The 26,452-nt window shown below is 45.5% G+C and overlaps 1 protein-coding gene across 5 annotated transcripts in view; it reads right to left on the bottom strand.

The window, feature by feature from the left end:
* Positions 1-975: 975 nt before the first annotated feature.
* The window catches only part of UNC5C (unc-5 netrin receptor C), a 246,336-nt gene continuing 220,859 nt past the window's right edge, over positions 976-26,452 (bottom strand). For all 5 annotated transcript variants that reach the window (XM_027455666.3, XM_027455667.3, XM_038178357.2 and 2 more), the window contains 7 exons: positions 26,236-26,323; positions 17,676-17,844; positions 15,741-15,974; positions 10,666-10,815; positions 10,175-10,339; positions 7,347-7,525; positions 976-7,129 (listed from right to left, as the gene is read on the bottom strand). In XM_027455666.3, coding sequence (XP_027311467.1) covers positions 6,964-7,129; positions 7,347-7,525; positions 10,175-10,339; positions 10,666-10,815; positions 15,741-15,974; positions 17,676-17,844; positions 26,236-26,323 — 1,151 coding nt within the window. In that variant the 3' untranslated portion in view covers positions 976-6,963. The remainder of the gene's footprint in view (positions 7,130-7,346; positions 7,526-10,174; positions 10,340-10,665; positions 10,816-15,740; positions 15,975-17,675; positions 17,845-26,235; positions 26,324-26,452) is intronic.

The following is a 26,452-nucleotide window of genomic DNA, read 5'->3' as shown; positions in this document are numbered from 1 at the left end:
GCAGCCCCAGCACTTGGCACGTGGCCACTGGAGATCACAGTAGCAATGTCTACAGGAGGAAAGATGAATAAATAAAGACACCTTAAACCCCAGGAAAAGCTTTCTGTAACCCAAGCACAAGGGAGGCTGGTTATATTAAAGGTGTGGCCTATTCCAGCTGGCCTGCAGGGCCTGGCTCATATGCTGATTGACAACTTCCCAGCTTTTTGGGCTGTTATCTGTGTTTTGCTCTTGCACATAGACCCCTATATCACCCCTGTTGTGGGCAAGGTAAGCTCCTCAGCCCATGGCTCACACATCACCGAGGGGCTGGTGGCAAGCAAGGACCATTTCCCCACTGCCACCCCATGGAGGAGCAGCCATGTGGCTGTGCTAGGAATCGTCTCTTACAAATTTATACAATTTAATACTGAGCACAGCATGTCTAACAAGGCTGGTGAGAAACAACCATCTCTGATAGTGGGTGTGAGAAGGATGAAAATCAGTATTTGGCCATTATAACCGTCTAACTTGGACATGAGCAGGTGTCCACTAGACAGAAGCACCCACACTGGTTTGAGTTTGCCTCCTGGGCTGCTGCCTTCATGCTGGGCTTCTCCCATCTGTAACCAAAGGGCTGGAGGTGGGGAGGGCAGTGTTGGGCTCACCAGGCAGCCAGCTCAGCACCTGAGGCCGTGTTTTCCTGTCTGTTGCTTTTCTTCACCTTTCACTGTGGCAATGAAATGAAAACGCCAAGAACAGTACCTGGGGTGGTTCCTCCCTGGGTCTCAGTCTGTTTTGCATGGGAAGATTGGCTTGAGTTGAGAGTTGTTGTCCTGAACAGCATGTTACAAGAAAGACTGCATCACAAAGACGTTTTATGCACAGAAGCACTTCTTTTGAGCAGATTTTTTTTTTTTTTAAATAAATAAACTAAATAAAAGGCTCCTCATTCCTTCCAAGCTTCCAGGAACTAAACAATTGAACACAAGGTAGTGGTGTATTTTTTTTTCCAGTTGCTTATAAATATAATTTATTACCTGTTTAAAAATTCTTTCTTACACTTTGTACATGTCAGGCTGACAGAATAAATGCAGGCATTTACAAACAGAGGGAAGGAGAAAAAGGGAGGGGGGTAAGAGGCACACTCAGAACTAGTAAACCACACCTCCACTGTACAGCAATACAAATAATGCAATGGCTAGCACTTCTCTGGTAGTAAGTCTTTAGAAAAGGAGTTGCATAGAAGATACAGCAATAGGGAAATCAAAACCAAAATAGTTCTCCATGTCTGAGTAGCAAAGAAAACAAATCCCACAAACCCTGGCAGAGCTGCAAAGCTGAGAGACGTGAACAGGAGGGAGAAACGTAATACATCTCGGCCTGGGCCGCACAGGCTTGGTATTTGTTATGGGCCCTCCTTCCATGCTTTAGAAAGGTACCAAAAGTATAGTCGTTGTACTCTTCAACGTTAACAGACAGAACATATGTTAGCAAACGAGTTGACCACACAGGTGTACTGAAATGCTAATGCCATAACTTCTCAACTGTGTTACGCACCCTGCTTAGAAGTAGGGTATGGACTCTTTGGGGGTGTTTTTGCAAGATCAATGGGAGAAGACCGTTTTGCTCCTCTTTCTTTCTAATTTTGTTTACTTTCCAGACTGATTTTGCTTTTTATTCCTATTGTTTAAGCTCTCAAAATTTACTGGCAAGCTGTAGCAAGAGCCAGCTGGCAGCAACCAAAGAAGCCGTGCAAGCTTTTCTCATCTATGGGCTATTGTCCCACCAGCTGCAAGCCAGCAGCTGGAGACCAGTGCGTGAGCCCTCAGAGAAGCACCTCACCACTGCGGGATGTCCCTGCGTGATTACATGTGACATCCTGCTTCTTCACGGCCTTCCAGAAGCTACTTGCCTGCCATGGCTACGGGATGCTCGTGGAGAAAAGGCCTTGGGTACAGTGCACACAACAATTAGTTTCTTTATAAACAGCCGAGGGGACTAAACCACTATTAAATACATTTAACCAGCATCACGGAAAATGTGAAATACCTATTCAGTGATAGAGGTTAGTGGGAACTCTGAATTATCATTGCTTTTTTGTACAGTCGGAGCTTATCTAAGGACTTCCAGATAAAGGGATTTTTCAGATTTCAGGGAACAGGTGCCAAGCTTAAAGGACAAGTAAGTAAATAAACTGCATGATCCTCTTTCAAGCAAGGAGCTTGACCTACCAAACTTGAGGGCTCATTTCTGTGGCTTTGATTCAAATCCAACTCTATTTCTTTGCCAGTTTTCACACTGTTGGCTCTTACAGCACTGCCTAAATGACTTTGCAGTGATGATACCGCACTGAATTTTCACCTTCACAAGAAAAAGGAGTTCATAAGAGGATGCCCACGACCCACACCAGAGCTAAAAGCCTCCAGCAGTAGGTGTCCTTTATTTTCTCTTCTCTCTGTATGTATATATATTATACACATACACACACTTTGCATTTCTCTGAGAATCCCACGACAAAGAATGTCAAAGATACATGCTTCAGCATTTAAAAACCTGCAGTGCAGCTAAATTTATGAACTCAAGCTTTAACACACAAGCTAGGAATGGATTGTGGTGGTGACTCCAAAGTCAATACCTCGTTGGAACCCTTGTGGGAGAAGGGCCAAAGGTTTGGTTTTCATCTCTGCACCACCTGATATTAAGCAAGCCAGCCTGCAAACAATTAGTCACTCTGGGGCCAGATGAGAGCCAGAGTGATACTTGAAAGGACTTCTGAACAGTTGACAACAGTAAGATAGTTGACAAAGTGCCCTGGCCACGGGAGCAAAAAAATCAACAGTATCATCTTGTTTAAAATTAACCTCAGGGCTGCGGTACCTACTTGGCTAGAGCATACAATGGTCTAAAGGTCCCCCCGCCCCTCCCTGCCCCATTCCGCCCCACCCCCCAAAACAAGAAGAAAAGGAAAACCCAAAAGAAACTATTTTAGGTAGCAATACGAGACATTAGGACACTGTCCACAATGACGGGCTTACAGCATGTAAATACATTTATTCTATATGTAAGCAACAGAAATAGCAAGAAACCCAAGTAACAGACATGTTTTGCTCTGTGCGCATCCCAGACTCCAACATGTCTCATGAGTGTCTGCATTTCTGTCAGCGATTCAGAAAAGAGTCTTAGTCTCCCATGGAAGCAAATCTTGACACAAGAGACCCTCACTGCCTTAAAACTTTCAGGAGTCATTAAAACAGTACGTAGGTCTTGCACTGTTTGGTGTGATACAATGGATTGCCTGTGATTGCTTTTTTTTTTTTTTTAAACAAAACAAAACAAAAAAACAAACCCAAACTTACCCTATACACTGACTGCCACCTTTACAAGAACACAACACAAGAAGAACTGAAGAAAATCAGGTGAAAAGGACTGCCTCCAATAGTGTCTCTAACTCAGAAATCAAAGGTTTTTCTCGAAGTCAGTAGATATTTTATATATATTTATAATATATATATATTATTTATATCACTAGCAATCAACATGTAACGAAGAGATGGTATGAAGAGCAGCAAAACTGCTCCAGCACGCAACCGAGGGTGGACAACCAAAAGGCTAAGCACTTAAAAAAAGTAGCGACAACTGGAGGATACGAAGCCTGCAGTCATTTTCTAACCCAAACGTGCTCACCTGACACAGAAAAAAACATTATGATAACTCGCAGGAGCTGGTCCTGTCTGCCAAACCGCTGGGCTGTTTGGCAGAGCCGTCCCAGGGGAAGCCCTTCTTGCCGGGACGATGTCTCTCTGGCCAACGAAGCCGTGGTCGCGATCGGGCGCTGCCCCACGAGATGGCAGTGTGTCCACGCACTTCAGGCACAGGGACCACCAAAAAGCATCGCCAGCACGGCTGGCTGGCCCTGCTCCTCTCTCTCCTTTCTTGGGGGGACATCAAAGGGGTCCAGAGCCCCGTCCCAAAGCCCTCTCCTCAGCTGCGCGACCTGCCAAGAGGCTTGGCCGCGGAAGAAATTGCAAAAGAAGAAGAATGAGTGCGGGGAGCTTTAACTGGAGTGGGAGCTCATGCGAGCAGCGATGGCAGAGCTGCTGTGATGAGATGTGGATCTGCAGAGGGATCGAGGGACAGCTCGCGTGGTCCCTTCAAAGGCTGATGGAGCAGGGGAGGGAGAAACTGTCCCGGGACAAAAGTGGGCAAGGGAAGGTTTCTGAGCAGGTGGGATGGAAGAAGACCAGCTCCATCTCCCCGTGATGTCCTCCACTGCCATGCCCTGTGGATACTCCTCCCTCCATATTTTAGAGCAACAGAAGGATAATGCCCCAGATTCCGAATATTTTAAGAGTATTAATCATCAATTTCCCTTGAAGAGTGTCTTGGGGGCGGGATGGGTCAGATAGCTGGCAAAAGGAGCATCGTCTTGAAGTGACACAGATAGCTATGGGACACGTCTCTGCAAGGCCCCAGGGAGAAGGGTGCATATGTTTTCCACCTAGCAAAATAACACGGTGTACACGTGGGGTACAAGTGATTCTGGATGCCAGGTGACAGACTGAGACGGAAAGAGGAAAGAGATGAAAGTTAAGATCATGAAGAATGCACAGGAACGGTGAAGAAGCACGCACTAAATACAAGTAGTTCCACCTGAACAGGGCGCACGAGGGAGAAAAGCTAAGACCTGGAGCCATATTATCGCTCCAAGATGGGTAAAAAGCTGCAGGAAAAGGGCAGAGCTGGAAGCCCCAGTCGAAGCCTCCTGAAGCTGAAAGCAAGATTTGCATTAGCATTGCAGGGCGCTGCATTAGCTGCCCAAGGTGAAAAACAAAATGGATGTTTGTGGCAAGGATGCCCTTGGCATCTCCGTGTTCACAGAAGGAGGGGATTGCACAGGCAAAATGTGCAACTTTCAACTGATGTGGAAAGTTAAAATTTATGTCCTCTGGTCCCTGGATTTGACTGGAAGTCTGGTTTGCTAGCTGCTGGGTAACTGCTGAGAAAAAGAGTGCTTTGTGAACACTGCCCAGTGTGTAATGAAAGCACCGCTGGTGTCAGGGAGCTGAGAAATTAAAAACAAAACATCCCAAGCCTATGGAAATGTCAAACGGGAGAAAGGTCAGATGAAATTTTCCTTTCATTTTGACCAATGACATTTTCAAAGTTACCTTTAAAGGCGCAGTTTTGAAAGCCTTGGGAAAAGCAAACAAACACACACAAAATGACAAAAAAAAAAAAATCCAAAACCAAAACGCAGCAGCTCAGGTCTGAGGAAGAACATGAAGTGGGAACACGGGATGGGCTGGGGAAGAAAGTGGACAGAGGACAACCAGGGCTGGCAGTACAAGCACTGCGCTGCGCTGTGCTGTACTATATAGTCAGTCCTTTCACGGAGCAGAAAATGAAATATGTTTGCAGTGACAACTGATAGAAACAGTAGGGAGCTCCTTTTGCCAAGTTCCCGTATCACCTGCGTGTGGTGGACGTGGCAGAGGGACAAACGCTCCTGGTGGGATAATACAGAAGATATACGGAGGCCACGCTGAGCGCACAAATTGGGTGTTGAGCATCAGCACCTCCATACGTTGCGTGCCTTTGTCTGTACCAGTGGGCTCTGTATTTGGACAGGGAGGGTGGATGGGGCCAAGCAAGACATCACAGCCACTTAGGGCCAGGGCTGCACCCAGGACAGCAGATCGGTGCCAAATATCCTAGCTGGCTGCAGGGAGGGGCATGGGGCCAGAGCTCAGTGACTTCAGTGAAGCATCACCATTTTGCACCGCCTTTGCGGCAGGCATTGAGCACAGCAAAGACACCACGGGGTGAGCAACCCCTATTGTGACAGAAGACTTTGGAGGATGGCTGGAGAAAGGAAGGACAGACGGCATACAGAGGTCTTGTAGCGTCTTAGAAGGCCTTCAGGAAGGGGATAACAGGCTCAATAAAAATGGGAACAACTCATCCTGCTGCTGACAGAACTACAAATAAAGTAATAATGATAATAATAATAATCATTATAATCCTTGCACTAGATACTAATTAGTAAATAATTATCATAGCAAATGCTCTTTTTTATTTTTATTTTTTCTGGGTTTCTTTCCCCACCCCCCCACCCCCTCCCAACTACTTGGAATTGCATATCTGGCTCCACCATATCACAAAGGGGTAGAAAGGGTCTGGTTACACTTTGAATTGAGAAAAATTGACTCCTATCCTACAGTCCCCACTGCCCTACAGCCATTTTCCACAAAAGCTCAGTGGGGCTCCCTCGGGGAGGGATGGGAACGGTACATGTGTTCCTGCTTAGCACCCAGAGTACCTGCTTTCCAGATGCACACCTCTTAAACACAGATTATTTTTTTCTTTTTTTTTTCTTTTCTTTTTCTTTTTTTTTTTTTTTAAAGGTAGGTCTAGGAAACAGAATGATGACAGGAGGATCATTGTGAGACAATCGATGCGTGGAATTGTAGCCAAAATCTGAATTCACCAGAAACCAATAATCTGAAATAGCCACAACCAACTGTCCACAGCCTTGTCTAGAATGGCTTTAAACAAAAAATATAAAGAGCCATGGACAGTCTCCTTACCCCTGTCCAGAATTTGATGTAAACAACATCCATAGAAACTGGGATTGTTAAGAAAGTTTATCCATATATCTGGATAGCAATAAAAAGCGTTTCCTAGGAAACTGTAAAATCCTGTACCAAGCAGTGTACAGCCAAGCCAAGAGGAACATTAGGTTGATTTATATTTTCAAGGTACAACTTTGCATGATTTCTCTTAGATCCTGTGATAATGTACAAGGAGAGCACATGTGAAGGTCAGGGCTGTATATTTTTTTTTCTGTTTGTTTGCTTGCTTTCTTCTCTGAAATGTCTCTTGTGTAACTCATTGGTCTGGGTTTTCATTTCAATTTTCGTTTGCAATAACAGGGCTTTACCGCTCCCTGTGTCTGTCCTTCCTGTTCACGCCAAGGCTGCATCAGTAATTTCCTTCTGCTGCCAGAGAAACCACGGTTTCGTGTCTTCCCATTTCTTCCAGAACTGCCGCCAGCATGCTCAGGTTGCCGTCGGGGAAATTCTGGGCTTCCCAGAGATCCAGGATCACCCCGGTGGGACTCGATTTCGTAGCAAAATAATTTAGGTACCTGTAAGAGGCCCAAAGGAGACTTTTTTTAATTTTTTTTCAGCTGCATGAATTTATACCCAGGTTCGTCCAGGTTCAGACCATCCCCAGCACTGTCAAGGTGCTCATCCCCTGTGGGATCACCCCGACCAGCCTGTAGGTGTCACTCAGCTCCGCGGGGCATTTTTGGGGCCCCTCTGGCACACACCTCCAAGGGATTTTAGCTTGACCCTGCTCACCTGTCCAGTTTCAGCTTGTGGGCCAGCATCCTCCAGTCGTGGCCCCTGGTCTGGGGCGCGTCCAGGCTGCTGCAGAGCTTCTGCCGGATCGGGAGGGGGATGCTGAATGCGTTGGGGCCAACTATCGTGGTGATGGTGCCTGCTGAGTCCATGACGGGGTAATCGATGCCAGTTGGCTCCTGAGGGTGGAAAGAAGGAAAAAAAGAAACACACAACAACACCAAAACAACAACACCGAGAACCAACAACACCAAAACAAAACAAAAATAACAAAAAACCTCCAGCAGTTTTGCTGCTGAATGCAGAAACGATTGCAGAAGTGTCTCCCCTAAGACTTATTGCTTTCACTTGCATTAGAGGGGCAGCAGTGCTCTGTCACTCAAGCATCTATGTTAGCAGAAAAAGAGAAATATTTATAGTCAGCTTAGGGTAGACAGCAAATTTGTATTTTATTTTAATTTTTGAGGGCAAAGATTACTGTAGCTAGACAGCATTGTGCCTGGCTTAATTAATCACTTTCTGGAAATAAAGATCAAGCACTTTGACACGTTTCAGAGCAAATTACTACCACCAGGGCAGAACTGAACTTTCCTGGCTAGGGTGAAAAAATAACCTCTCAGAGGTCAACGAGAGCTGGTTAATTATTTGGGGCAGAAGCCTGGAAAAAGAGGCAGGAGTGATTTGCTCTCCTTCCACAGCTCCTATTTATGTTTTCAGTTTCTCTCATTTGCAGTGTGACCAGCCTGAGGTGATGCTGGTAGAAACAGGGGAAGCAGCTTTGTCCCTGCCTCTGCTGGAGGGAAGCAAAATACTCGTCCTTAAATGTCAATTTGTTTGTTCCTCCTTGAGCTGTCTGGCTGTTTCGTGGCAAACTGGCTTCTGGGAAGGCACCATAAAACCTGAAACCATCTCAAAATCAGGCAATGCCCTGCCTTGCAAGCTGGCCTGGCCATTTCAGGCCATGAGCTGTCCTCCTCCTCCTCCTCCAGCAGCAGGGGCTGCCCAGGAGCTGGCACAAGGACACAGATGCCACCACAGCTGCCTCTAGACTCACCTGTGCTGGTGGATCAGTGGCTGTAGCTACAGGGTGGTGGATGTTAGCGTTACAGGCAGTCCACCTTCCCTTTTTATTCCTGGCCATGGCATGCAATTGACACATTGAGACACTGTAGTGGTGACCTAGGCACCAGAAGAAACTGTGAGGAGCCACAGTTAAGTTTCCTAATGCTTTTCCAAGTGATTTCTGCCATCAAACAAGAGAGATTTTGTGGGTTTTGTTTTGTTTTGTTTTGTTTTGTTTTGTTTTGTTTTATTTTATTTTATTTTATTTTATTTTATTTTATTTTATTTTATTTTATTTTATTTTAATTATTTTTTGTAGATGTTGACCCAATCGTGCTTACCAGCCCTTAGCAGCCCTAGGTCCTCATTTGGGCTTGGGAATGTCAGTTGGTGTCAATCACAAGGAGCGATTTTACAATGGGCAGCCTTGATAACAGCAGTGTTATTCCCTCCCTCTATTCATCCCTGATGGATGCGATCACAGCACAAGACAAGAATATTATCCCGTTTCCCCTGAATCTATTACCAGGCCCTATTACACAGAAGCAGCTGAAGATGATTATAGTCTGTATTTGCATTTCATTAAAGTTACTCTCAGTTCTTTCTCTTCTCTGTTAGGTTAAATTAGAGATTACCTCAATGCAGCACTTATTACAATAATTGTTTATGATACTTGTTTTACCATCTGTCTTTAATGCTGTGTTGTCCCCAGCTGAATATGTAGCTCTACACCCAATAACCAAGCAGATGTTATGGGTAATGACACACACCGCTGGGGCCCTAAACCACCAGTAACTTTTGTCTGTCACCTCCCAGCCCTTCCCCAGTCCGTAGCCACCGAGGTGCCGGTGCTGCAGGATGAACTACTCCAACTGGGTGGTAAGGATGCCTCCTCTGCTATCTCCCCTGGCAACTCATTTTCAAAGCGATTTGGAGACAGAGATGAAAATAAATTAGGAAGGTAAACAGAAGTGATAAAAGATGAGGATGTGATCTAGGTTTGCTGTGGGAGGTGGTTTAAATTCCCAAATGCATTTTGCCTAACACTAAATCTTTATAAGCAGAAGGGAACAGCCTTCGAGCAGGGTGAATGAGCTTTTGGGCCCTGGGGCAGTTTATAATGCAATACTATTCCGTTTCTCTGTGTTGGCCCAGTAGCAGCTAAGGGATGATGGTGACCTCAGAATCAAGGCAGCACCCAGGAGGTACCAGGCACAAAAGCCACCAGCACACCCACTGAAGTCGGTGCTGCTTCACACCTGAATGCATCACTATTTCTCATCTCTAAGCTCTGCTGCCCCAAGGAGCTAAAATTTTTCAGCTACGGTAAAGATGCTCCAAAACTTATGATCATTTTTCTACTGGAAAATGTCAGCCAGCAAAAGAAGAACTGTCAAAGATAATAGCCATGATTTGTAGCGGTAGCAAAGTCTGAGGGGAAAAGTCTGTTGCAAGTAGACCATCTGGTATTCCCTGTCCGGGAGCCAGGACCACACAGTGCTTTGTGAGAGGCGTTAGGGAGTGGTAGGCAAAGAGCTCCTCCATGCAGACACAGAAAGGGGGACTAGCAGGGAGACCTTCACTGCCTCCCTCCTTGAGGGGAGATGCTCCATGCCAGATGAGAGGCTACAGAGAGAAACTAAGGGAAAATGCAGGAGGAGATGTAAAGTGACAACTTAATCCACCCCTTCTGTTTGTCTCAGCAGTTGGGAAGAAAATGGGAAGTACAAACCAGGTAGCAATGCTTACACACTGATGTCTCTTACCTCTGAGACGGAGCAGTTCAGCTGGAAGATCTGCCCTTCTCCTTCGACTTGCCGCACGCAGAGTTTGCAGACCAGCTCCAGGGTATTGAGGCTGAACCTTTCCAGGGTGAAGGTGCAGTGCAGGTTCCTCTGGCACCCGCTCCAGATGTGGTAAAAAGAAATCTCCTGCAGGAGAAAAGCAGGAAAAAAAAAAAAAAGTTAAAAAAAAAGTCAAGGAGGCTTTTTTAATGCTACTTAAATGACGTGTCATTTTCCACAATCCCTTTTCAGTCGAGGATTGGCTCAGCTCCCACATGGCCTTGAGAAGAGGGGAGTTGGGCACCTCGCAGGATCAGGGCACAGATGTTGTATGACTGGAGACCGTGAGCTCCATGCTACTGGCACTTCAGATGGTCCAGGGAAAAAATGTCCACACTCACTGTTTTTTTAAACCATGTGTCACTGTATTTCTTTAAGCCTCTCCACTAGGATGCAACGTTTGTGATGCTCACCTGGTATTTAGCCAGCAGTTTGCTCTTCCAGAGAGAGTGGGCAATGTCATGGATGGACAAGCGGAGGTTGTGGGTGCTTCCCTTAAAATGCAAAGTTTTGGGTTCCTCCAAAAGCTGCCCACCCATCTGCCGCTCCAGCTGGAGGACCTCCTGTAGGACGGCAATAACAAGAAGAAAAGTGGTCAGGTTGTGTCAAGACAACATTAAGACGTCAACAGTGGTCTGCTGATTCCTCAAGTCTGACTGCTGTGGTTGCTGTGCAGATGGCACATGGCGTTACATTTCCCTGTGACTTGCACTAGTGGATCTAAGGGTAATCTCCTTGTCCTCATCACACAACAGCAGCCCGGGAGGGGTACAGGCAGCCTTGTCTCCTTTTGGAGACACACCATTACCTGTCATGTCCAAAGCACAGCAATCTTAACTGCATGTGATTATACTGAATGCAAAGATTTTGCATACTGTTTGGATATGGAGATATACCCATATCACCAAACTGGACATCTAAAGCATTATTATTTTGCTTCAGGAAGTTCTTATTTGCATAGGTTCTGCTGATACGGGACCTGTGGATGCTGCTGGTCCTGCATCCGGCAGCCTCCTGGCAAGCTGCTCTGTGACAGATCCGTACAGACGCCTACTCTGAGACTCACCATTGAGCGGGATGGCATCAAAACAAGCGCAAGACACGGTGACATAGCATTCTGTACACACAAATACATAGGTTCAGGGTTACCGAGATATTGATTGTGTAATTAAAACCTAGTAAGCCAAGAGCCTGGTCATTTTCTGCAGCTAAAAATAAAGACATGCCTCTAACTAACGAGACCACAGTGGACCGTTGTCTACAGAGAAACAGCCTAATTGTAATCCACATGGAAGGAGCCAGTACAAAGGCACCTACATGAGCTTCATTAGAAACAAACACTGCCAAACTCAGTCATATTTAATTACGAGAGCCAGCCAAACAAGCAGTCTCACGCAGCCAAAGCCAATCACATACAGAGTGAACACGCGCAAGGAGCACACGGGCACACAAAACCGGGATGCTAGCCCAGGCTAGCTAAAGGAGCCTATGATTTAGCTAAGGGTGAGACAAGCTACTCTTGATCACGTTTGGCATCTAGTTAGCATAAAAGAAAAGCCTACATCCCCAGTGAGCCTGGTACCTTAGAGATCCCAAAGCTAAAACGATGTTTGCTTATCAGCCATCAGAGGCAAAGAGAGAGAATCAGGAAACCTTTTAGATTAAGGTTACGCCAATGAGTCAATTCCAGTGCCCCCTAATTACCTCGTCAAGACGTCTAAAGAGCAATCGATAGCAATTATCTGATTACTGTAGATCTTCATTATGTCCAAATTACCTCCCTGGAATGACCAGAAGGCTGGCGGCACTGTGTGCGCTAATTGCCGGCTCCCGCTCTCCACCCGCGGCCGGCCTCAGGGCTGTGCTGCTGTGGGGACAAATATCTCAGCATCGCAGGTCCGGCTGCCTGGTGTCAGAATCCTATCATCAGTAGCCACTCTGGTTCACCGTAACCTCTCTGACTGGAAGCCCACGCTTCTCCCATGCTGCTAGGCTAATTAATTCAGATTTAATTTGGAGCCACCGTCACCATTCCCAAGGCCCTTAAGACCTGCTGGCGAGCTCGAGCCATACAGTGTTTTATTTTGGGCAGTGCTCATCCTCTTGGCTGGCACCTCCATTTCCCTCATGAGCTGAAAGCTGACCTGAGCATCACTCATCCCATGCTGTGGTGGCTCCTGTCACCCTTCCCATCGCCTCTTGCCTCCCCTGTGAGCCAGGACTTGTGCCCTGTGCTCTTCCCGGGAGAGAGAACTGCACAAGACATTGCTCCCTCAACAGCAGCATTGACACAGCGACGGCCTGTATTTGGAAACAGCTTCCTCATTAACAGAGCACAAGCATGCACCAAAAAAAGGCATCTTTGTTAGAGGAACAAATATGCATTAAGTAACTGAGAGAAGATGACATGTCTGTTAGGATTAGTTTTTTTTTTTTGGAGAACTGTTACTGCACAGCATGAAGCAGGCTGGGGGAAGCCATCCTGCTAGAGCCTAAATAATTCACCTACCCCTGGTATGCCTGGCTGCTCAGCCACCACACCCAGCTCAGACACCTCTATCTCAAAGCTGTACATGAATAAATAGATGGGAATAAATCAGCAGGATTTCTTTGTAGCTATGACATTATTAATTTGTTTACAACAAACTAGTTAGAGCATCCCTCTTTGAGTGCCTTACAAAAGAGGATAATGCTTTGGGACATCACCACCCTCACTCTTCCCCAAAAAGAACTTTTTTGAGCATCCCATCTGGGCATCACAGTCTACAGCTTGGGTTTCCACAGGGCCACAGTGCTGGGGCTATCTGGCTTCCCAACCCCAGCAAACCAACCAAGCCTCTCCCACAATAACCCTGACATTATTTACACCGAGTCTTTGCACTTCCCGGCTGCACTGTGAGCCCCGGTGGTTCGGCAGTGAACTGTTACTCTGCACAATCAGAGGGTAAAGCCTGTGCAATAAATGCAGTGTTTTATATACAGCAACTGCTTGTCTTTCTTGGGTGGCTTGCTAGGACCCATTCAGCATATGGCACGCTCACTCCTAGCTGTAAATAACAACAGAATGCGTTCAGTTGCCTATTAGAATAAATGCATAACGATGAGCAACATCTCACACTGCTTCCCGTTCCCTGGCCTTGCCTTGCCCAGGGCAGCCCCCTTTGCACACCTTGCCCTCCATGGGCCAGCAGCTTGCCTGGTGCAGGCAGCTCCCTCACATGGTAAGCCTGGTAGACAGCTAAGAACATCACACCCTACAGGTTGCTATGAAGAAAATGAACTTCATCCCAGCCAAAACCATCAGCATGCTCAACCCTTTCACCTAGAACTGGCTTACTACATTTGGTTTTAACTTCCACCTTCCCCAAACGTTTTATTTCCAGAAAAAATGTAAGTTATAGCTTCAAAACACTTTATGGCCAGCAAGTAGAATCACATAATGGTTTGGGTTGGCAGGGACCTTAAAGACCACCCAGTTCCAACCCCCTGCCATAGGCAGGGACACCTCCCACCAGCCCAGGTTGCCCAAAGCCCCATCCAGCCTGGCTTTGAGCACCTCCAGGGATGGGGCACCCACAGCTTCTCTGGGCAGCCTGTTTGACTGCCTCACCACCCTCAGAGTAAAGAATTTCTTCCTTATATCTAATTTAAATCTCCCCTCTTTACAGTTTAAAGACATTCCCCCTTTTCCTATCCCTGCACCCCCTGACAGAGTCCCTCCCCAGCTCTCCTGGAGGCCCCCTTTAGGCACTGGAAGAGTAAGGTCTCCCCAGAGACTTCTCCAGGCTGAACGACCCCAGCTCCCTCAGTCCCTCTTCACAGTAGAGGTGCTCTGGCCCTTTGAAGTACTTGTGCTTGTTCTGCAAACCCCAGCTATCTTGGCCTTGAACCCAGTGTACAGCAGCTTGTGTGTATGGCCATCCAGTCTTGGGGTGAAAGTGCCAAGAGGAAGAGACTTAAAAAGAAGTGATAGGTGTGAGCATGAAAGTGGCCACTTGACTTTGCTCAGTGACTCTTTCCTCCCCAAATTACAAGCTCACTTAACCTGCAGCTGAAGCCCAAGAATTGGCCAGCTCCTCTCCCAGATGTTCAGTGCAGCTTCTCAAGTGAAAGATGGTTTTCTGTTATGTTACTCAGCGCCTCTCCTGATCCCTTCTGCTCTCTGAATTGGATTAACATTACCCTGCAATGTTCCCTGCAGTCTATTAGAAACAAGCCAACAACTCTTGAGTAACACCTAATCCAATTGGCCCAGCTCTGACTGCAATCACTATCTGTTCAAGGCTCTGCCAAGTCACTTATTATTCCCTCAGGCTGGATGGACCCCTGGAAAATCATATTACACGGCACAGGGTCCGAAGAGCACAGCCATAAAGCCCTCATGACTTTCGAAGCATTTCCACTTGATCGGTGCAAAAGATTCTTTCCACTTTTGGGGATGAAAATTTCTTATTTATAGAGAAAATGCTCCGAGTGTCCCCGCAACAAAGAACAGGCAGGGCCTTGGGATTGGGCAGTATTTGGGATGAAAAGGAAAGGTGGCATTTGCAGTGATGGAGGCCGGTGCACTGAAAAACAAGAACATTTCCCCAGCAGCCTGTGGGGGCTTATGTCTGAGCAGTTCCCACATGGTGCTGATATGACAAAGTCGTGCACGGCACAAGGATGGCTCTGCTTAGAGCGAGCTTGTTTTGCTGCAAAGAAACATTTGGGAAGTCACACTGGCTATGCTTAAAGGAAAAAAAAAAAAAAACAAAACACAAACAAACACCTTTTAATAACCTCCAATCTTACACGTACAGTTGGAGCTACATATTTTATGAGTGCATCTATTATAGATACCATCTGTATAAATACAAGTATTTATAAAGAGAAATAGCAAGTATGTTTATCTATCGGCTCATCTGTATGTGAGGGAGAACGTGCGCGCGTGTGTGAGAACGCCAGAATTATGCAGTGAGGGTAAGGTGTACAGTTACAGAAAGCAACAGCTTCGATTTATTTTAGTGGCAAATTCCCAACACAAAATATTGCACACGAAAAGGTGTAATGAAGCAGTATGAAAGCAGGCAGTGATTAACAGCCCAGAAGCTTCTTTTATCATTATCAACTATTTACAAAGAGGCATTTATATGTTTCCCCATCTCTGGGGAGCTGGCACTTAGCATTAAAAATACATGAATAACGAATGAAGCCCGGTGTACCTTATGGCCTTTTAATAATGCAAAAATCTTAGGATTCAGGATATGATACAGGTAAACAAAGGAAAAAATGCTGGCAGGTGGAAAACAGTTTGGCGTGTGTCAGATCCCCATGCAAAGGACAATTTATAGTGTGCGGGGGTTAAACTGTAAAACAGCAGCTTGTTGTCAGGCTTTTCTCCTAATCAGAAAAAATAATCTGCGGAAAAGAAACACATGCAGCAGAGGGGCTAGTCACTGCTTTGCTAGGATGAGAGAGGAAAAGCGAGCGTGAGAGCAACCACCACCTTAAGGGCATCCTGCGTGTCATCGAGGCAGTAGACGCGGATGTTGTACTCCAGCGACGAGCAGGACAGAGGTCCAAAGATGGCCAGTTTGAGACGTTTGGCTGCCGCTTTGGTGATGGACTGTCCCACCAAGGCGTACGTGCTGAGGGTCTCTGTCAGGATGTGGCAGGCCTCGGGGTCCAGCTGGATGTAGCATGGGGTGGTGAAGTTTTCTTCCCCGACTACCACCACATCCTAAGGGAGAAAGAGGCCACATTAAAGATCATGACCACTCAGAGTTGCTTTACTTGGAGACCCCTTTCAAGCCTGTATGATGCTCAAAGTCCTTGCTGCCTGCATGTTAGATTAATCAGATAATAAATATAAACAAAAAACTGCCCTTCACTTCCTAAGCATGACAATAAGGTGTTATAAAAACTCAAGGAAGCGAAGTAACCTCTACGATGGCCGAATGCCACATCTACATGAAATATCACCTGCTGCTTCATCAGAATAATCCTCCGTGACGAGACTGCAGGGTGAAGAAAAAAAGCCTGAATGCAAACAGCCTCCTCCCTGCGCTCAGAAGAAAACAGCTCTCCTGCCAACTTCACTCAACTCTGCGTGCAATGTCTTGCACACAACACAAGGAGCTTCCAGTGGTTCGGAGAGAGAGAAGGGCAGCAGTGGCCACCTCTTACACAGCCACCACGCACCACATCTCATTTGCTTTATCCCTGCTGCCTTGAAGCCTGTGGCAGAGCAGAGATTTGGCATTAAACTTGGTGCCTCTGGTCTCTCGGAAGGCGAACATGTCACATTCGCAGGGGTGGCCTGGTCCTTCGGGAGAGCAGAAAAGGAGGTGCCGCAGTGCTGATTGCAGTGCTGGCACCAGACACAACCTCTCTGTCAAGGGCAGGGAGGACGGAGGAGAAAACAAAGAGATGCCAGTAACACAGACACAAATAAGGAACACACGTGTGGTGCCAAGAGCCAGGCTGGTAGGGTGCATATTGTTTGGCCAGACAGACCTGTGTTCACTGCATGAGCCCTCTCAGCGTGAGGAAGAGCTGGTGCCATGGGCAGGGGGACAAAGCAAGAGCCCTGCGAAGGCCCTGCTGGACAGGCCGCTTTTGGCTGCTGGTGGACCAACTGCCTTCAGAAGCCTTCCTGTCCTCACAAAACCTACCAGTAGGAGAAGGTGCCCTTGCCAAATTAATTATGTGAGACCGAACTGGTAGCAGCAGGTACGCAGGAGTGACCAAGTCCTTCAGGAGGCAGGACGGGAGAGCAGGCCTGTGCCAGAACGGCTGAGCCTTGCCGCAAGCATCGCTTCATGCTCCAGTTGTGGTGTCCTTCTGCCACCCCACCCTGGGACAGACATCCTCCTGCTGCACTGCTGGCAGGAGGCTCTCACCAAGCCTAGCGGTGCCCAGATTAACAAGGTGCAGGGCTGGGGCTGACTGCATGAACTGAATCAAAGCAGTGCTTCACCAACATCTTAGGAGTGAAAAAGAAGAGAAAAGCAAGTCCTATAAATTTTAATAAGCTGGTTGATGTCCTGGTGTTGAAGCAGGGGATCATTTGCAGCACTATTTTCATTTTCTTGCAAACAGACTATAAACTAGGGGGATTGGAAGTATTCTGTAAAAAATATTTTCTTATTTCTGGAATTGAGTTTCAGTTTCAGTTGTTCTTTTCTATTTTGCCTCTTCTCTTCCTGGGAAGAGAACTGCTTTTCAGTTGTTATTTTCTATTTTGCTTCTTTTCTTCATTCCCTCCCCATGATTTCAGCTTAATAACCTACCAAGACCAAAAGCTTAAGTGCCAAAATCCTGCAGGAAGGCCATGCTTCATGGACCACAGCGGGAGGCACTGGGACTGCCCCCAGAAAGCATTTCTAGGGGCATTGGGCATCTTGGACAGCCGGTGCAGGCCAAAGGCCTATAGACTCACCTCCCATGGCCCTTGGGCAGCCTGGTGCTTCAGGTGGATCTGCCAGTCGTCCGTGTTGGGCTCTGCACAGTGGTGCATGGTCAACACGACGGGCCGGGTTAGCAGCGCTCCTGGGGGTCCGCAGCTCACCACCGGCGTCAGCAGGGTCTGGCTGTCTTCTATAGGAGGCCTGATGGTGGGATGGAAAGGTGGATGTGGGAAGGGTGGGGGGAGAAAGGGCAAAAAGGCACGTTATGGTATGTAAAGTTAAGGTATGTAGAAAGAAGAAATAATCCTTCTCTTACAGAGTAATTTGTAAATGATTGTGTGCACGTGTGAGCTATCTCAGACCGACTGCCGAGGAGTTTAAAGCAGAGGAAGCATGAGTGACTTTAACTATCCTGACATCTGGTGTATGACAAATACAGCTGAATGTGCCTCATCAGCTGCTTCTCTAAATAACAGAGAGGACAAATTCATGATGCAGAAACCAGCAAGCGGGAGATTAAAGTGTTGGGTGTGATCTGCACTTGGAAATCTGGGTCAGTCCACAGGACCTTGCATCTTCCACTCTGGCTGAGGGTTCAGTCCAGTTGCATGCGCAAACACTTTGTGTTTATATCTGGATTGGTTTTAGGGGGATTAGTTGAGACAAGAGTGGATATTGATAACATCGACAAAAAGAAAGAATATCAAAGTAGTAGTAGAAAAGAGTAAAAACAATCTTAGTTAAGGAGAACAAATCAGGACAGAAAGCTCTGTTGAGATCAGGTTTATTACATCTACTCTGGGTATTGCTGGTACATCCACAGGAATATCCTAATATTACCCACCTTAATTCACACTGAATAATCCATTAGTCCTACAGAAAATGAAAGAGAAACTTTTGAAAAATCCGTTTTGAAAGTGGGATGAAAGCCTTTTTGAAAAATGCCTCTTGTTCATGAAAATGTTGGAAATTTTCATAACATTTTGGAAAAAAAAAAAAAAAAGGTCCAACATGGAAAAACTGAAGTGCATGCAAATCAGTAAATCCAGATGATATGCATCTGTGGATCCTAAAGGAAAGTAACTGATGAGTTTACTAAATGACTTAACAATTGTTTCTGAAAAGCCATGGGCTGGAAACAAACAGCTGTGGTATCTGTCTTTCAAAAAAACTAAAATATAACAATCTGGCCAGCTATGATGAATCACACTGGTTGTTTTAGCCTAACAAACAGTACATAAGAGAAATAAAGCATTAGCATATGGAGCATCCAGTTTGGCTCCTGCTGTATATATGGGGATCTCTGGATTCAGGTTACGAAGACCTAGAATCACTGTCTTGCAAGACCTAAGTGAATTGTTGGGCAGATTTTGACTAAAACATTACTTCTTTTTCAGTTTCCTTTTTTTTTTTTTCTTTCTATTTTCCTTTTTTTTTTTTTTATTGAAGCAATGTATAGCTTAAAAATGGCTCACAATGTGTTATATCCGTTAACGTATTAACAAATGTTTGAACGCTTTCCTACAGTCTATCAAGAAGTTTCAAAAAACATGAAGTCTTATGAGAAACGTCTTTAAAAATTACAATATTCATCTGGAAAGCTACAGATATGACAAGCTATAGACTTGATCATCTGGTTAACCTAGCTTCATCTAAATGACTACTGACCCATGAAGAAGTGAGGAAAAATATGAATTATCATAGTTTTTCAGACTGAATTATAAGGCCAGCAGTCAAAAAGAATATAGGAGGGAATATATCATGACTGCTGTAAAAAATTTCATACAATGTCTTCTAGGTGAAAAATGAGTTAAAATCAATAAGAATCTGAGCGCTGATGCATGCAGGTGAAAAAAAAAAAAAAAAAAAAGAAGCCAAAAGATCATTAAAATAATAGAGCGCTGATAAATCATACAGCTGAAAGTTGTCTCAAAGTAAAATTAAGTTTAGTCACTGCTCCGTGACAAAATTTGGTTAGCTGTTAAATTTTAGGACTCTGATGGAAGGCATAATTTTGCTCTGCAACATTTTATATGTGATTAGCACAAGTTTAAATGACGATGCAGAAGACAAAGCCAGGAGGCACTCCAGACTGAACGGTTAGTGAGGGAGATGGGAAGTGGATATAACCAGAGAAAGGAAATGCAAAAATAGCAGGGTTTAGTATTTTTTCCAAAGTTAGCAACGCTGCTGGTCCCAGTGTCTCTCCTCCAACACCTGCCTCATGCAGACACTGACCCACCTCAGCTCTCCGAAGTCTGAGCCAGTTTGAGGACTGCAAGTAATCTGAGCCACTTCAAAGCCGCAAGGAGCTGAGGTATAATGAGTTGCAGAGAAGCTCTCAAGTGGAGCAAAATGAGGGTCAGTGTCATTTAATAGTGGGATTTCAGCTCTATTGAAGTCAGAACTACTGTGAGGCCAGGATTTCTCCTCACAATGCGGAAGACAATGTAAATAGCAGCACAATCGCTAAATTTGCAGACGTCAATAAAGAAGGAGTTATTGCAAGTAGCAGTGAGAGACGGGAAGCAATGCAAAAGATCCAGAGAGGATTAAAATATCAGTGGGAAATAAAATCCTATTAATTGTTTAGCAGCTCTCACTTCTGGAATTAAACAAATTCCAAAAGCTTTTATTCAGTGTCAAGGCAAAGCAGTAAAAATGGAAAAGCTCTCAGTTGAACGTGCTGCACCACAGCAGGTATCATCCTGCCGTGTGCCACAGTGGCAAAAAGTAAATCTGATTTCTGGGGTTGTAGGGGATGAGGTATGTCAGAGCACACCAAGCTGCTATTCCCTTTCCTACCCAGCTCTGAGATACCTGCAGGTAGCGGAGTGTTTAGGGACTACAGCGAGAGCTCAGAAATAAACACCTGAAACCTGGAGGAACGAAACCACGCAGCAGTGCATAGAGCAGAGAGGTACCTCGTGACAACTGACAGGAAGAAAGGGACCCAAACCTCTTGACAGACCTCCTCTTATTTCTCATTGCTTTTAATTTCCATCTTAAAGCAAAGGGATTATGCCTTCCTACAGCCAATGAAACCCCAAACAGATGCAGTAGTCAAGATTTATTATACAGGAGACATTAATCTTTCTGCTTCGAGGCATAACCCAGCACTAATTGATGGGATTTGTAAACAACAAGTTTCCCCAAAGACAGGTTATCCTTTACAAGCATTTTTCTACCTTCTCCTGGAGCAGGTGATGCAGCACCATCAAAGTCAGGATTCTGACCCAGACAAGAGCCTGCTGTGACCAAACCTTGTGATTTCTGTGTTACAAGATCACACAAACACTGACTGAAGGGACCACACAGAGCAAGGGACTCATCTCCACAGCAGAAAGATCTATGAGCGAACATCTTTAAAACCGGGGGTCAGAATGTACTTTTAGGCTGTTATCCAGAAAACAAAGCAAAATGAAACAAACAAACAAAAAAAAAAACAACTAAACAAAACAAAAAAACATCGCGTGTTTCAATTTAGGCTTGTAGTAGTTTTAGAAATACTTATTAAATGGGATTGGACACCCAGCTGTGCTAGTATGACTCCAGAGTCACTTCACTGCAGCCATAAGAGCTACATTTGTTTTACAGAGATCAAACCGAGAGTGAAATTCAACTCCCTGTTTAGCATTGCTATTAAAAGGCAGTAACAGTAAGTGAAAGGGCTTCGGGTATTTTTAAACCTTGTCCCGTATCTTGCACTGCTCATCAAGAACAGTCAACTTGTATTTAAAACAAAAGAACAAACTTCTATTCACTGTATCCAGCCCTTCCACAATCAAATTTGTGTTTTTTAATGGGATTACTCATTCAAAACGGTCTCCCTGTAATGAGCCAGACCGTTTTCATTAAGGTAGCTGTCAGGCAGCAGATGTGAGCACAACTAGAGAAATCTCTGCTCCTCAGTGGGCTCCGCTGCGCTCCCTGGCACCGTGCATCAATGTTACAGGCAATGACCGTGCTCCCTGAAAACAGGAGGCACAGAGCAGAGCAGGGAGGGAGGGAGGGAGGGAGAAATAACTCGCAGCAACAGATGGCAACCCTTCCACACAGCTTAACCAAAAGTCAGAGGAAAGACATTTTATTTCTCCTTTCATTGCTGGGACTTTATTTTTAACACGTGCTCCCTCTTGAGTTTCAAATCTAATATTCTTGACTGGCCTCCTGGTTCTCCTGCAAGTCTGCCTTTAGAAGGAAGGTGATCTGAGAAATTTTCCTCCCCTTTTGCTGCTGGTCTGGTCTTTTTTTATTTCAAACGTCTCAATTAAAATGATTGGCAGACATTGTCTTCTGGAGTTGCAAGCAATTATTTTTGTGCAACTGGGATGCAAAAGGAAGGTGGTAAAACCAGACACAGAAGACTTCGATTTCTTTTATTTCACTTAACCAAGCTTGGTGCTTACTGGTGAAAAAGGCAGCGTTGCTCCTTGAATCAAACTCACTGATCAGCTAGGTGACTTAATATGAAGTCTGCCCTTCACACACAATGTGAAGCCACTGGTCTAGATCCTGAGGAGGCTTACATAACCCTTCCCTCTCTGAAGGTAGCTGGTTTGGAAGTCAGACCATTTATACATGTGCCTCCCTGCAAGAACTTCAGGACAGCTGCATGCTCCGTTCTCCAGGGTTGTCACATTTCCTGGACGAGGTGACATCCATCCTCATTTGCATCATCTCCTGCGCCATGTATTATACAGAACTGTCCTTCACTGTGCTACATTTAGTGCAGTTCCTGCCTCTGATTACAGTATGCAAGAGCAGTTCCACCTAAAGCTGTATGAGCCCGGCAGGGGCTCGTGCGGGAAACACAGGAGCTGCCACAGATCAAAACAGTGGTCTATCAAGACCCAGACCCCATACAGCACTGACCAGTGCCAGATGTTTCCAAAGGAAGCACACAGCTCACAAATTTAGTGCAGAGCTACCTTTGTTCTTCAACACGAAAATCAGGAAAATCCTGAAGACTTTGGGCTTATACTCTCGCTGTTTAATCCTTAGTTGTCTAAGACCTAGACTTTCCATCTGCTCATGGCAACAGCCTCTTGCCAGGTCATGGTCACAACAACGTGTTTATTTTAAAGCTCAGGAAGAAACCCCGTCTTGCAAATTGCAAGTTGATGGCACTTCCCCAGACTAAGGGAGAGAACATCTGATCATCAGTGGCGGAGATTATTGGCTGCATTTGAGCCAGTGAGTTTGAGATAGAAACCTGCCTGACAGCTGTGAAATATTCACATAGGCTTCTCATTTATTTATTTTTTAATTATCGATCTGTCTGTACACAAACGCAAACATATATACATAGATACCCTTTTCTGCACTGTAAGTCACTTCATGGACCTTTTCATCAGGTCAACATCAATCTCTCATGCCAGCCAGGGATCAGTGCCCAGTAGCTGCTTGCAATCCATCCTGCCACAATTGACAGGCAGAATGAGGATTAGCTTGCAGTGCAGGAGCAGGAAAAACAGCCCGATGAAGCACTGGGTTAGGAAGAAAAAAACCAAAACAAAACAAAACACAAAAAACCCTGTGCCATAAGCACGTCAACATGCACAGAGAAAACAACTGCCTCAAAGCGGCCTCTATTGCAAGCCATCAGAACCCCAATTCACTGAGGAAGGAAAATGCTTTTAGGGTGACCCTCCTGCTCTCACATGCTTTGATGGATATGAAATGGAATAAATAGAGTGTCCTGGAAAGCTCTCCTAGCCAATCTGCAAGGCAACACAAAGAGTGATATTACTGGGTTGCGAAGTCGTTCAAATTTCTGTACTACAGGTTTCAGAGACTAACTGGGGGAAATGGATTAGGAAAACAAAGGAAGGAAAAGAAAAGGGGAATTTGCAGGGCTCTGAGGGATAACAGATTTCCTGTTTCAGCTTGACTGTTCAGAAGTTGTTTCGTATTTCTGTGAATAAAGTATGAGCTAAATCTTAAATTGCTGGAGATATGCTTGTGATCTGCAGTGGTGAGCCTCTCTGTTGCTTCGTTGGTTTTATTTAGGGTAACGCTATGAGGACCAAATTCTCGCCTCAGTGCTGTTTGCATATCAAGAGGATTATAACTTACATCTTATAGTGTCCTATACGTGCCCTTTCAAACTACATCGATGCACGACAGGGCTTTTCAATCCAGGCACATTTACACAGTGCACATGAAAATAAATACAGGCCCTCACAGGGTTTATTGAACACACTCCAGCTACCGCCTGGCCACAGAAGTAAATATCTGCAGCTAGTCCTCACTGTGGGCTACCACTCTCTGCTGGAGTGCTGTGGCAGCGCGGTAACAGATTTAAAACAGAATTTACACTGCACACCGACCTGCAACACTCATATGGCTCCAATTATAGCGAGCAACATCTGCGGCCCATACTGGTGGAAATGAGAGCAGAAGTGCATCTCTGCTGCAGAAAGTGAGGTTAAAAAGTTTTGGTAGCCCTGTGCCGTGGCAGCAGGGCTTTGTGGCTGGGTGCTGGGTGCAGTCAGCACTTTCTGCCCATGGGCACCTGGGGAAAGGAAACAAGTAACAGGGAGGATGGTACAGTCCCACTGTGTTTAGGTAATTTTGGGGTGAATCTTCAGTTCAGAGTGATCTGGGTGATAGCTGATGAGCTCCAATTTAAATGCCATGAGAAGTGTTTGGTTTCCGTGAACGTGAGAAGCATGGTATTCTGGAGAGGAGTTGAAAAACCATTATATAATAAATAAATAAATAAATAAATAAATTAAAAAAAATACAAACAAACAAATCAAAATAAAACAAGCTAACAAACAAAACAGCCCTAGCGGCACCCTCTGCCCCTATCTCCCCCCCTAAAAAACAAACAAACAAACAAAACAAAAAAACAAACAAACACAACACCACACTAAATAAAGCCTAAACTGAAGTAGTTGGTCCCCATGTACCCCGGATGCAATGACCACCATGATAAGAAGAGCTCTGCTGCCTCTATGGCCAAGCCAGCCTGCTCTCTGCTCTCTGCTGGGGAAAGAAATCACTTCCCAAAATCTTCATTTCGAGTGAAGGCTCACACCTTTCTGTACTTCTGCACATACACACTCAGGTTGGTGGCCAGCACAGCTCCAGCCACGCTTCCCCCAGTATGGGTTCCCCTATCCCTCTGGGTGTGCCCTGCTGAGTAGCAGCTATCACAGCACACACAGAGGAGGCTTTATGATCCCCAAAGCCAATAAATCAGGTTAGCACGCAGTGCTGGTTGCCTACAGTTGCATGAATCAGGAAGCAGGGATTCCCTCCATAGCTGGCTGGAAAGAAAATAATTGCACGTGTAACTTCGGGTAATGAAACATTTTTTTGGGGGGGAAGAATTAGATATTAAAGGAGAGAGATTTGGAGGCATTTGAATAACAGCGGAAGCCCTCTGATTTTCATTATTTTTCCCTCTCTGGGAAACCGTGCTTTTTCAATGTTGTTTGTAAGCATCTTCAAAACACAGCCCAAAGTAATAGGAATACAATCAATATTAGATATGAACAAAGACACTTTTTTTTTTCTGTAGCTGCAATTATCTGTTTTCAAAGAGCAGGCCATGAATAATGTATGCAAAAATACGGGGGGAGGTGTGGGGAAGGTGTTACTTATTTTTTTCCTTAAGCAGATTATTTTAGCATGGGTGAGAGACTACCAAGCTAAAGAATAGAGTTCAATATCACGCAGTGTATAAACAGCTGTGGCTTAGCACATTATAAAAGCCATTAAAGGGCTGAGCCAAAAAATGTATCTAGCTATGAGGAGGGGAAGGAGGCAAAGTACCGTGTAATGATTGCTTAGTTTCACATTTGCCATTCAGGCTTTGTACATGAGTCCATTCTGAAGATCAAGACCTCACCTTCCTCTTCATTAAGTTTTCCTAAATTGCTGCAATAGTATCTTAGTCTTTTTGGAAACTTTGTTTTAATGCCACGGCTGCCATATCAATAGACACCAAGATCAGGAATAGAAACTGGCCACAGATACGGGTGTGTGGGCAGAACAGGGATCGTCCTGATGCTGGGTCTGCATGGCCCTTGCCGTGGTGTGCCTGGGGCACGGAGAGGCAGAGGACAGCAAATGCTTTTGGCTCCATCTTCATCACTGCATGGACCAGCCAAGCACGTGAATGATAAAATAAAGATTCTTATAGCAGAAGAGGAGGCTTTCCAGGACAGGTGCTCAGGCACTCACCCCTCTGCTGAGCCTATTTGTCACCCTGCTCCTCCGCTCCCTGCCCCTTTTGTGGCACAGGTCTTTATTAGGAGATTACCTCACATCTTCTCTGCTGCACCAGACTCGTGCTGGCTTATTTTCCCTGCTTCTGGCTTTGATTCAGCATCCCTCCCCAGCTTGAGAGCTTGCTGCAGAATGCAGCTCTTCATTAGGCAAGCAAAAGTCTGAGCTGGTTTTGTGGCAAAGTTTATCCTCAGCTTTGCTCGCATTTACCTCCAGGTCAGCAAATAGCTTCAGCACAGCTGGCTTTGCGTAAGCACATTATCACAGGGTTTCAGTTACTACATTTTCCCCCCACCCTTTTCCCGTCTGTTAATGCACGAGCAAATAAATGTGCAAGCAAGTACGTTTTACCTCATGCTCTCCTTCCTGTGAACTGTCACATACATCTCATAGACTCTCCCCTGGGGAACGGCCCCCGCTGGGATCAGCAAGCTCACTCCTGCAGAACAGAAGAGACACAAAAGATAAAATGGAGAAAAGAAAATAAAAGAAAAAAAGAAAAAAGAAAAAGAAAAACGCAGGTGGGCCTGTGAAGAGAGCGACAGAAGCAGCAGAAGATGAAGCCTGC

Source organism: Anas platyrhynchos, chromosome 4 (assembly GCF_047663525.1).
Source record: "Anas platyrhynchos isolate ZD024472 breed Pekin duck chromosome 4, IASCAAS_PekinDuck_T2T, whole genome shotgun sequence".
Lineage (NCBI taxonomy): Eukaryota > Metazoa > Chordata > Aves > Anseriformes > Anatidae > Anas > Anas platyrhynchos.
This window is presented reverse-complemented; position numbering and strand designations above follow the sequence as displayed.